Genomic DNA, 13052 nt, shown 5'->3' with positions numbered 1-13052 from the left:
CTGCCCCATGCGAGGTGAGAGAAGTGCTGGTGTCCATGGCTACAATGTAAATGTGTTGTCACCGTGGAGACAGAGCATCTCTTTGAGTCAAGGAAGACAGCTACAGAATATAACTAACATTATAATTAACAGAATGTTTGGACTATTCAATATATTTGTGTGCTTGTTCCATGAAGGATTGGTGAAAGGATGAATCAGGTGTTATAACCCAATAAATGAATTGGTTGAAGGCTGAGAGCTTTTTCTGTAGAACTATCTTGACTTATATACAGTACTATAGAGTGAGTGAGTCACTGCAGCTGCCAAAGGTAAATAGGCTAGAAATTGTTGTCCTAGGGAGTAATTAAGAGGACTCCTGGTAATGGAGAAGACATTTCACCAGGCCTATGTTACCCTCATTTCCATGGCAATAACCCACAGACCAGATAATTAAGCTATGACTTAGGCCTTATTAGGGTACTTTACTAAAGCAACTTACAAAAGTAAATGCTATTTTTCTCCTTTGCAACAAATGCCTTAAATCTCAAAAGAAGATTGCTCTATTTACTCAGGCTATACAGTATTGTTTAAACCTCATTACTAAATTTAAACAATCTAGTGTAACATTGCTAGAATAACTTGATTAATAACACCTTGGCCAAAATACAACAGCTCCACTGGCCGTAAAATATTAACAGTATTATCCTGTTTTTGTACTTTTCTGTTGCAACTCTGAAATGTCTCCATTGTAGAACTAACAACGGTTGTCTCATCAGTGAATTGACCAAATATCTACATTTTATATTTTTTACACTAGATTGATAACCAATGGACCGACTGAAATGTGCTTCAAACCCCCAACACCAAACCACCTCTGATCGTTCTGTCCAGTATTGATCCCGAACAAGGTAATTAGCCACAGGTTTGGACCTTCAGAAGCTGCTGGGGGAGGATCTAAATTTTACTCATGAACACGCTTTTGTCATTATAGTTAATTAAGACAAAAAAAACCCATAAAAATAAAGACACATTTTAGGTGTAATAATTATGTGGGTCACAGTTTCTTAGCCAGTCATTAACACTCCCTGGAATCACCTATGGTTGCCTGGTTACATTAGAGTTTACTGGAGGGTCATTTAAAATGCAAGGTTGTTACCTTACCTTGTTGTCAGTGGACAGATCTTTGACAACTAAAATAGCCAATGATGCTTCAGAGAAAAGCATCATTGGGCAAAGTTATGCATACCATGGTATTAAAAGTTTAGATAAGAAGTTTTTGTGCATTTAAATAACTTTATCTCTCTGTGGCCTGGAGATGGCTCCCTAATAGAGGAATTACCAGCCAGTCCCTATATTCTTTTAGAATCCTGAAGGGTCTTTAACTGGACCACAAAGCGTGAAAAACATGTGTCAGTGACATGCTGATGTTGAGGAAGGTTTTACTATCAAGACCAAAGCAAACAATGTGCTCAATTTAAACCATGGAGCAGACGTTAAATATATACACCTTATGTAAAATCTAGTCAGGAGTAGAAAAAGACTCCAGTATGTTTGCAGAAAGTCATGTCAATCTATACAAGATTATTTGGTTTTTGTGAGACAAGTGTCAAGTGGCCATAACCTCTTGTAACAAGTGGGGATGGTATCACTGCAAAGGCAATATTTTTTATAAACATGCCATTTGCATTAAAAAATTATATCTTTAAAGCATGCACACTGTTGATGTCAGTGTAAAGTGCAGCAATAATGTATGGTTGTAAAAGTGACCGAGTGGTGGTTCATTAGTATGTGTCGGGAGGTTACCCCCAGAGCACGTCCCGTGGAGCTGTTGTCATTAAGAGAAATATCCCAGCGGGGGGCAAATAAGGCGGATAACACCAAACATACTTTATTAATCACTGCAGGCTTAACAATTATCAGCAATCACATTAACGTGCAAATTAAACCAATGACCTGAGAATAAGTAAAAAACTGTAGCAGACTTGGCATTTTACATGCAATATTACATGGACTTGACAGTCCAGTGTTAAAGCTGTCCTTCAAATGCACTGTTCAGTTTTTAACATAAAGTTAACGTATTCATTTCAAGAGAAATTAGCATCTGAAAGGCCATCTAACTTATCTGAAGCTTAAAATGGCATCAAGTTCTCAAGGTACCTCCTTGAGACCTACCAGTAGGTCTCACTTTCAAATAGCTCGCAAGGGATTTCTGAATTATACTGAACTCTGAATAACAAAAAAAATATGAATTTAATGCATATTACCATTGTAAATGTATCATTTTTGTGCCTTTGTGCCCTAATTAATGAATAATAAGTATCTAACTGTACCCATCTAAGGCTTGCTGTGGCTCTTGTACTTACACAATTTCATGCAATGGCTAAAATTAGTAGCCCTTTAGTATTTTTGTTTTGTTAAGATAGCTCAGCAGAAAAAAAGGTTAGAGACCCCTGCTCTAGACACATTATGATTATTTTTAGAGTTGGTCTGAGTGATTGAACTGATGGGTCAAACGCACTGGTCCATGCCATGATAAATGCATTGTGTATCTCCTACTCCTTCGTCACACAGGACCATAGTAAGTCAGCTGAACGGCCTTTTTCTCTGGGAGCACCTGTGATTTAACTCCAAACACTTGGAAGGCATCAGGAATCATAACCAATATATCACTGCCTCTCCTGCCTGTCTGTCCCCTCTTCTAGCAACACTTGGATTCCCAGTCACCTCTCCTCCTCCAAGGCCTACACAGTAAGAGCTAATGAAAAGGTATTGTACACTAGTGCCGAGTACTCAAAGGAATGACGCTCTAAATGTCAATGTTAATAGGGGAATTAACAGAGAGTGTGTTGTTTTGAATCTAATATATGCATTCTGGTGATAGCACTTGTATGTGACACTATCATGATTTACAGGTCTGTGCCCTCTTCAGTGTATATAGTGCCTGGCTAAACTGATCATATGAGCTGCTCCACACCCCACTCTTGATTATAGGATATCACTTGAGCCACAGCCATGACCCCTGAATGACCCCCATGAATTAAACACCACGAGGGGCTCACAAATATTCCAACAATCTTTCCAGGCTGATTGATTTAACGACTGCCATCATCTCAGCATATCATTTATTCTCCTCTGCTCTCGTTTGCTGTAAATGGAGCATCTCAGTGGTGCAATGCATCATGGTACCAGCAAAACTATAGAGAGCTGCGTAAAAAGGGATTGATGTTTGTCAATGGATCATCGTTGATGGGTCTGCACAGTGGCCCAGAGAGCTGTGTGCATTCTTACAGGTAAACAAAATGCAGTTGTGTTCTACAGGGTCTGTACATTTACTTTGTAAACCCAGTCAGTGTGTCATATGCAGTTAGACCTGTCACAATCACAAAGAAACAAACTTAGACAAACTTTATTAATCCACAAGGCAAATTATTTAGACACAGTAGCTCACACATCACAATATATTCTAATAACAACAAGCAAAAATATAAATGGTAATAATAATTTCAAAATAAGTCGCACAACAACAAGACTTGTGTCAAATGAGGCATAGTTATATAAATGTATATGTACAAATGATGTAGAGATATTCTTCAATAAACAATAATATTGAAAACACTGATAATTAGCCACAGAAGTTTATTGTATTATTATTATAACCTCTACAGCTCTAAACTTACGTTATTACATACAAAAATTGCTAAAATGGCAAAAAAGTACACACGATAAATATTGAGCCCCAAAATATATTGTCCCAGCTTTTATATATTGAATGATAAGTCGATATAAAGACTCTGCCTTTATACTTTAACTTCTCTAACTGCTGTGTGGTTGACATTTACTGATTAATGCCTCACACTTGCACACTCACTAAGGATGGTTTACAGTGCTCTTCTTTGCATGCATAATGTACACATGGAGAAAAGCGCAGGTTTAGTGGCTACAGCAGCTGCACTGAGAGAAGTAGTACAAGTGCTGTGCAGTGAGAGGCAGAGACTCACACGTGACTGCCAGACTGCAGATCGTGTCTGCAAAGTCATCTGAGGTCGGCCGCTCAGTGATGAGGCACAGGAAGCATGGGCCTATGTCATACAGACAGCTCTGCATTCAGGACAGCAGTTACAAAACATGAGTGAATTGGCTGGGGTTCAACATAAAGCAAACTGAAGGCATAGCACTTTTAAGGCACTTTTTTCTGATGAAAGCTCTCCTAACACTCATTGCTTCCCCAACCATGCAACCAGACAGCGATGATATGAGTGAGAATGAGGTTGGAGAAAGCGGATGTGCTGTGACTATAGCCCCGTGAGCTATGTGGAAACAGTGGCAGGCAGACTCATCACAGTAACACTCCGCCTGTGCACAGAGAGGTGGGACTGGCCCTGCTCCACAGCCATCCCCAGCACAATCTGCGTCTGCTCTGTTCCTCCACTGCACTAAACACCTCCTACAGCTGAGAGGTGACTGTAGCGCGGGCACTATGATAGCCACCATTTGACTTCAATCCCACTCCTTCAAAGGGTGCATGCTTTTTTTCCAGACTACTGTTAGATCCAGGGTAGACGTATCCCTTTCATCTGGAGGTGCTTTTCTCTGACAGCAGATTAGCAGAAGCCAAATGCATTTAGAACTGCCAGGCTCATTTTCTGCTTACACACTGAGCCTTTATGTTTAGCATTAGTAAATAGTTCATACAAGCAGGGAAATTTAAGTGTTCAGTTCAGTTTTCCATATTTGTACAGAACACAGACTCATTCAGTAAATAAAAGAAGTTGTTAGAACTATGCAGTTGTTTGTGTAAACAACTTAGACTTTTATGCAACATGCCAGGATTTGGAATTTAGGTACAGTGTATTGGATTCTGCTGATTTTGCTTCCACATGTGTCTCCGTGTTCACATTTTTAACACATCGTCCTTATTTGAATGGGAGTGAGGATTTGCGTTTGTAGTCTGGTGTCTCATTGCTCCCTGTCCACTCCAGGGCAGAGTGTAGTTCACACAGGGCTGTTTGGTGACACGAGCCCTGGGGCGGGTGCACAGATCTCGGCTGGAGTGTGCGCCTCGCTCTCAGCCCCGGAGTTCCTGTAAAGCCTGCCTTCTGCTGTTTGCACGACAACTCATGCTGATGTACGCAGGCATGCTTCTCCATCTGGACAGAATGTGCCCATCGGCTCTTCCAGAGACCACCGGGAGCTTAGGGTCAAACCAACATGTGACATAGAACTAATCCAATATCAAATTTGTTGTTGTAATTTAACTTAAAGGTCCTATATTACACAAAATTAACTCTTGTGAGCTTTAAGCCATGTTAGAATGTTGTTACCTCATGAAAAGCATACCTCAAGCTGTGTTTTGTTTCTTTACACGTTTGAGTAACCCTTTATTATTAGTCTGTCTACATCTACAAAGCTCAAAATCCTTTGTTCCACCTTCTGATGTCATGTTGTTTTCAAGTTAACAGCTCCTTTTACCTTTAGTTCAGTAGAGATTGGAAATTCCAGGGTGGTAATTATCCAAATGATTCTAGTGAATGTGTATAGAGTTAAAAACATTTATGCAGGGTTTGTGTGTTGAATTTGTAAATGAAACGAACACCTGGTATGGTTTTAATGGTTTAATATAGAAGCTCAAAGATTCACAGAGGAGTCCATACATGTTCGCATCACATTGATGATAAAAGAAACATATTGTTCCTTTCATTCACTTTGGACATGGCTCAACAACCATTACTGGACTATGATACTAATAGATGAATGTTTCTCTTTTGTCAGTGCGAGACAGCCATTGCATCTGAAGTGAACCCACTGACTTGGGAAGACACACCAGCATCTCTAATATCAAGGTATTTTCCACAATTTTATATTTGCTTCCTCCAGCTTGATGTCTTAATTACGGTCTGCCAGACTTCTCTTGCTAATAGATATGTTATGCAAAAATGTACAAAAAAGCATAAATTTGTCTAGCATGGTTCAATAAACAGCTATGCAACAAGGTCCACCACTGCCAATCAAACTGACACATTCACACTCCCGACTGTTAACAGATAAATTAATCAGAAGTCACTCATGGGCTGTTGTGAATGCTCAGCTGTATAGAGAGACCAGTTTTTCTGTTTGTATGTGGATGTGGAAATATATAATTTACCTGTTATGTTACCATTGTGGTTTCTCTCGAGTAGTTTGGCCTGCAGGCAAAAGGCAAAGGAGCTGCTGGTTTACTACTGCTTGGTTGTGATGCAATGGCAGAAATGCTGGCAATGCTACAAATTCTCAAAACACATCCATATTGTTCAAACAAGCTGGTTCAAGTTTAATGCCATTGCTTGCCCAGAGCAACAAAGTACTGTACTTGATATGAAGAGTAAAAGAAATAGGAATCTATGACTTTAATGTAATTATATGTACTAGGTATTTTTTTATATAAAATCTTGAGTGCAAGTTTAAAGGTCCTATATTACACAAAATTGCCTGAGCCATGTTAGAATGTTATTAACTCATTAAAAACCTACCTGGAGCTGTGTTTAGTTTTATGTCTGTGTATATCTCCAAAGATCAAAATGCCCTGTTCCACCTTGTGATATCATGAAGTTGTAGTTTTGAAGTTAATAGCTACCCTACTGTAATTACTGTAGAGATTGGCAATTCCAGTGCTGAAATTATACAAATGATTCTAGTGTAGGTGTATGGAGTTCAGTGTTTCCCACAGACCAAGTAGCATTGTGCAGCGGTGCTCAGTTTTCATTATGTAGTGCTGCGCCACAGATTGGTCTATGCATGGGAAACACTGGAGTTTAAAAACACAATGGAGCACTTCTTGTAGTACCACATGACATCACAAGGTGGAGTGTTTTCTGTCTGAGAGAAGAACTCAGCCTAAATATGCAGGGTTTGTGTATTAAACATGTGTAAATGAAACAAAACACCACTCCAGGTATATTTCTGATGAGGAAACAACATTGTAACATAGATCAGAAAATTGTGTAATATGGGCCCTTTAAATTAACTTTCTTTCTTAGTTTCTTTTTTAAGTAAATTGGTTTCAGTTTTATGTTTTCAGGGCTCCGACATCAGAGGCCACTCTAGGCAGCAGTCTCCAGCCAGAAATGCTACACAGTGCACCTTTAAATTCAATAGATGAACTTGTCTTACCAAACAAGACCAAATAAGCCAGTACAGATACAGCCTGTGGCTCCATCTTGGCTGTCTCTCTCTGTGCCAAATTATTTGCAGTCTTCTAGGTATTTCTCATTAATCCCTGTTTCTTTTTATCGGTTTCAACTGATCTGAAGGAGGGAAAGCCTATTATTATTTGCCGCCTGTGCTCCCCCCCTTTCCCTGACAATTATTGTGCATGTAAGAGAAGACCCTCTGAAGCCGTCAGTGATGTAACATTGGAGCAAGACGCACAGCATTAGCACAATTCAACTGTCTTTAACATAGCAAATATTTCCAGGCTGCACCAACCCTGTCATCTCACCTTACTAATTACATTGGAACAAGATTTATTTCTATTGTGTATTTTGCCAATCCTTGTATGCATTTGTATTCTGTGTGTTTTCTAGCCAGAGCTGCCTTCCCTGACAGGCTATTTCCTTTGAAGCTTGAGGCTGCTTCACCACACACACACACAAATTGCACAACAGGAATATACAGGTCGGGCATCTGGAATCACGGTTATAGGAACGGGCAGTGTCCTTGGGATAGCGAGCCGGTTTGATAAGGAGCCAAGGGATTCCTGAAATGGGAGTGGGTCGGACCAATCGATCTGGAGTATAAACCCTTAAGGCGGAGCTGAGGTGGTGCTTGACGCTGTGGTACAAGAGCACAATAGCAACTCCATTATTCTCATAATGATCCTGGATTCTCGTGACCAATTAGACACTACTATTCATTTGCATTGGTTCGACTTCAAAAACCAGCCATTGCAATTTCGCAAGAATGCTTTCAGGACATTACTGGAGAATGTGCATATTTAATCCCATTTGCTGCATAATTACTTCACATAATAACAGCTAATGGTGCAGCAGTGAGCTCTGTTTAGAGATTATTAAGTGTCATCTCGGGGCAGGTTTTTATTTTTGGCTAATTTATGCTGTCAAAATAAGATGGTACAACGCTGTTTGGTGAAATGGCACTCAATCATAACAATGGTTTACCTGAGCACGCTGCTTCATGTAACAGTTGACCTAGAAGTGCTTAAAAGTCGCCTATAAAACAATGTTATTAACCAGAGTTTTCTCTCACCTTTCCTGAAAATGCCATTAAAATCTACCCCTGACTATTTTCCTGCTAACAAGCTATTAAAGCAGGCAAAAACATAACCTTCCTGTCTTAAATAACTAATTACGAACTATCAAACTCATCCCTGGAACTTGCCCAAGTAAAAACATACTTTTTAGTTTTTCGTGTTGGGAGACCTGAGATGTAGCTGGATTCTACCATGGTGACCAAATGTCACGAAATACCAGGCACCTTTAAGGAAGATTCATATCATACAGGGTCACAGTTTATATTCTGGGATGGTCGAAGTCAATCAAGCTAATTTTGTATTGTAGTCTTTGCAGCGCTACTGAATATTTATATAGGAGGCAGAGCAGCAGTGATACCAACCATATGTAGAATATTTACTGAAAGAATCTACAGTAAATCATGTGTAATGCAGCAGTTTCTATATTCATTTGGATAAGGCACCATGGGCTCATTCAGACCCCACATGTATGTGGTCAAAAACCAAAAAGGAAACCAGTGAATTTAAGGTATATATAACATATATTTACCTTAACAGTAATTTTGGTGGACAAAATGTCTGTGTAGATAAATCTTCTTTGCAAATACCACATTGTTGAGTTTTCATGTCTTGACAGCCCATACCGATGCAGTGATACTGCTGATCTATTGTAGAACAATACATGTTTATTTTAGTGATGTACAGTATATTCCTCAGCATAAAGGTATTACTTTACTTTTCCCCATTATCAGTTATTCTTTATCTTAAAACTGCTGTTGGCAGTGTAAAAGCTAAATCATCACAGCTTGGCAAATAGATACACCAGGGGTCTCCAACCTATTTCCTCCGGTGAGCTACTTTTACAAAACTAAAATGCGGTCACAAGAAATTTAGCAAATATAAGAGCCACAGCCTTAGATGGGGTACAGTTATGCCTATAAAACATAAACCATTATTCATTTATTAGTGCACAAAGTTAGGCATCAAAATTATCCATTTACAGTGAATCAAATCTTGAAGTTATTCAACATAATACATGTAATTCAGAAATCCCTTGCCTAGCTACTTGGAAGGGGGTGGAGAGTTTACGAGTAGCTCCCAAGCTACAAGTTGAAGACCCCTGAGACACACAGACAAATGATGTAACCTCTATCTTGCACTTCCAAATATAGAACACTTTCCTGCCATTAGGTATTTATTTAATAAATTGCCTGTTAACTTTATGACTCATAATTTTGAGATGAACTGTGTAAAAATGAAACACCTTCAATAATCAAAGACAATGTAATAGACCCTGGGCATGCTTATTTGTAGACATGTCTTTTACGGTGAAAAAATAGACTGTGGAGAGCTAAAAATAAACAACACCAGTCGGCCTGCACATTTGGGACACTGATGCTAAAATAGATCTAAACAACTTCATTGGTAAAGACAAATGCCCAAGTATCAGACCCACCATCACTGTCTTCACTCCTGATACTATAATGACACAATACTCTTCTACTGTTGCAGATGTTTCCGCAGCAACTACAAGAACAGCACCTTACCCAGCATGCATTGTGAATGACTCGCGTCTGGCAATCCATTACTGTTACCAAGATGGCACCAGATCCAGGGTCCACCAATCGGTATTCATCTCACACACTCACAGGTAGGACAGTGCTGGAACTCACCGCTGGGACACACACACTCGCCTTATGTTGTTGATTGGCGAGCGCTGAGGTGCTGACAGTAATCTGGCCTCCACCATGAAGCAATGAAATATTACATGTGGAAGCAACCTGTTGTTTTCTGATATATTGTTGAGAGGCTTTTACTAATCTCATACCTGCTGGACAGAATACATAGTCTGTTTATGATACATTTCACCGGCATAAAGCAAAATGAAAATTACTGTAAAAAATGCTGCACTTGTAGTATAGTCTGTATAAGGATTGATCTGATTATAAGCAGTGTTGGGAAGTAACTGAATACTTGTACCAAAAATACATATTCTGAATACTAATTTGGAGTAACTGTATTCTGGTGCAGTTACTTTTTTATTTGGTGGTATTCATATAGTTACTTTCCTAAAATCAAATGAAATATGGCAGTACAACATCGTGTAATTTTGACTTTGATTGCACAGTATTTGTTAGAAACTAAGAAAACACAGCTCTTGCATCTTGGATGAGTCTTTTTTGTTTCTAATTAAACATAAGTTAATTAATAAAGTACAGAGCAACAAATACAAAGTTGTTTGTAATTACATGCCATGATTTTACACTATAATATAATGCAACTTGGTGTAAAAGTATTCTAAGTATTCAGAATACAGTACTCTGATTGGACCAGGTATCGAAATATGTTACAAAATACATTTCTTTATAGCCAGTTTCAGAAGTATTCTTCCTATCACTAACTATAAGTTCATGTTTTCACTAATAATAGACTGTATTTTTCCCTCTCACCCCACTGTGGCGCTGTGTTGTTGTACCGTATGATTTCAAGATGCGCCTGTTAAACCGATTTATTTATTTGTTTTAGACTACTACATGGGATGTGCCAATCATCTTTGCCCAACATGTATGAAAAGTACATTATTATCAATATCAGTTACCTCGACACTTTACTAAATGGACGACACTTTTGTTACTAGGCTAGTTTCCACAGAACATTAAACGAAATAAATATCGTTCCTTAAACAGGTATGATCGCATCTGTTGAGTCCACACATTGAAACGTGAAGGAAAAACTTCTCCCTATGTGTGCTCTGGTCTAGTGCATGGTTCAGGTAAAACCATGTGAGCTGCGGTTTTCTTGTGAATGAAGTTTATCCTGCACCAAAAGAAAGATGTCGCTAGAATTGTCTCTCAAACCCCGTGTGTACTCGTGCTTCGCCAGAACACAGTCAAAACAGCGTTGTGCACCTCTGTGTCCGGGCTCTCTCTCTCTCCCCCCGGTGTGCCTGCTGTGTGTGTGTCTGTGTATGTGTGTGCCTGCGTGCATAGGCTATAGGTAATAAGCTGCTCTGCCACTGCGCAACGATGGAGCTATCGCAGCGATGGAGATGACGCAAACAGACTCAGCTCTCCGAAAAAGTGTTTCAAGACGAACATGGCGGCAACTTAACCGCGGTCCTAGATGACAATGGCCACCAGGAGAACTGATTCGAAGCTTTCCCCCCAGCGACGGGACAGAGACACCAGGCTGCGTGCTTCACAGTGGCTCGTCGCTTTCCTTTAAGTCAATCTGCAACACAAACGGCGCAGCATCAGCAGCACCGCAACAGCTGGTCTACCCCGACCACACAGGACAGCGGATCTCGGGAGGAACGAGGGGGCATGCGGTCAAAGAGGACACCGTTTCCCCTCGGAGAGCCATGGAGAACCGGGATGCGACAGCGCGAAGCTTAATCTGTGCGGGCGCGTTAATTGGACCGTTTACAGGAGGAGAAGCGAGTGGAGTCCACCTCCCCCAAAGTCAATGAGTATTGTGGCAGAGCAGCCCCCGCGGTGGAGTCGGCCAGGGCAGCGCTTTCCTAAAATATGACCAGGGGTGCTTGGATGCGTCGGCAGCATGATGAAGGCTTAAAATACTGGTTCGCACCCCGAGAGAACGAAAAGCCATTCACCGAATCGGAGCGGGCCCAGAGATGGCGCCTGTCGCTGGCCTCTCTACTCTTCATCACCGTCCTGCTCTCTGATCACTTGTGGTTCTGCGCGGAGGCCAAATTAACGCGGACCCGGGACAAGCGTTGGGACGAGGGGCTTGCAGTCACGGACATGGGCGAATACTCCCTACTTTACCCTAAAATGACACCCCACCCCTACCGACTCGCCGGAGAGCCCACAAACACTATTTTTCTAGAGAATTCTACCAAACCTCTGCGGCGGATGGACACCTGTCGCCCGGACAGTGTGTCCAAAGACTGCTATACTTTCACGGACGCCAAGACCGTGTGCCGGGGCCTCTCCAACACAGGGGACAACGGAACACAGTTTGCCTACGTAAATCTGAGCGATTTGTACCTTTCTTTTTGTAATTCCTACTCACTTTTGGATTTGTTTAACGGGTTTACGAGTGTGAACAATACAAATTGCACGAGCCTGGACGAGCAGGGATGCGCTGAGTGTGTGGAGGCTTTCCAGCTGCTGGACCAGCAGGCAGAGGACAACTATAAAGAGTTTGAGACCCTCATCACAAAATACGAGACGGATGTGTACTCCGTCAGGACCTGCATGGAGGAATGCAAGGTAGGACTAACTCTGGAGGTCACCTACACGCACACACGTGAGCACTGGGTGCCCTGGCATGGATGCGCACAAGGTTGTTATGGCAACCGTAGGCACATCTGTCAGCTTGATAGTATTTATTTACCAGACTCTAACCCACTGCATTCTTTGACTTTGCAGCCCCACTGTAAAATAAACCGACAAATCATACAGTCATACAGCTACAGAGTACGTGTAAAAGTATCCATAAGCATGAAGGGGTGTGCCATAAAAGTAATTTCTTTGTTGATCATTTGAATGTTGTGTTGCTGACAGCAGATCTTAGCTTGTCAATGCCACAAAGGGCAGTGATTGCTAAAATAGATTGACCAATGTTTATTTCACTGAATGCAGTCTAGAGCAACAGTCTGATGTGAATGGATGAACAGTGTGATGTAACAAGCAAATCATGGATCAAGCTCAACCATCCAGAATACAGACAACTTGCTTTTCCATCTTCTGTTCTAACAGCTAAAGGGGTCATGCCTCTGCCAATATTTAAATGAAAGCCACACCACTGGACCATCCCATCCCCCTCTCCGTGTTTTCTAAAGCTAATCTTCCTTTACTGCTTTGTGAGTGTAGAGCTGACATTT

At 40.8% G+C, this 13052-nt stretch overlaps 1 protein-coding gene across 1 annotated transcript in view; it reads left to right on the top strand.

Annotated features, from left to right (window-relative positions):
• The first annotated feature begins 11730 nt into the window (after positions 1-11730).
• Positions 11731-13052, top strand: part of LOC110173106 (NALCN channel auxiliary factor 1) — a 70163-nt gene continuing 68841 nt past the window's right edge. The window contains exon 1 of the mRNA XM_020939081.1: positions 11731-12438. Within this exon, the coding sequence (XP_020794740.1) occupies positions 11731-12438 (708 nt within the window). The remainder of the gene's footprint in view (positions 12439-13052) is intronic.

This window comes from Boleophthalmus pectinirostris, unplaced genomic scaffold (assembly GCF_026225935.1).
Source record: "Boleophthalmus pectinirostris isolate CB_2022bp ecotype Guang Dong unplaced genomic scaffold, ASM2622593v1 HiC_scaffold_1, whole genome shotgun sequence".
Lineage (NCBI taxonomy): Eukaryota > Metazoa > Chordata > Actinopteri > Gobiiformes > Gobiidae > Boleophthalmus > Boleophthalmus pectinirostris.
The sequence above is the reverse complement of the archived record's forward strand: the minus strand, read 5'-3'. Positions and strand labels throughout refer to the sequence as shown.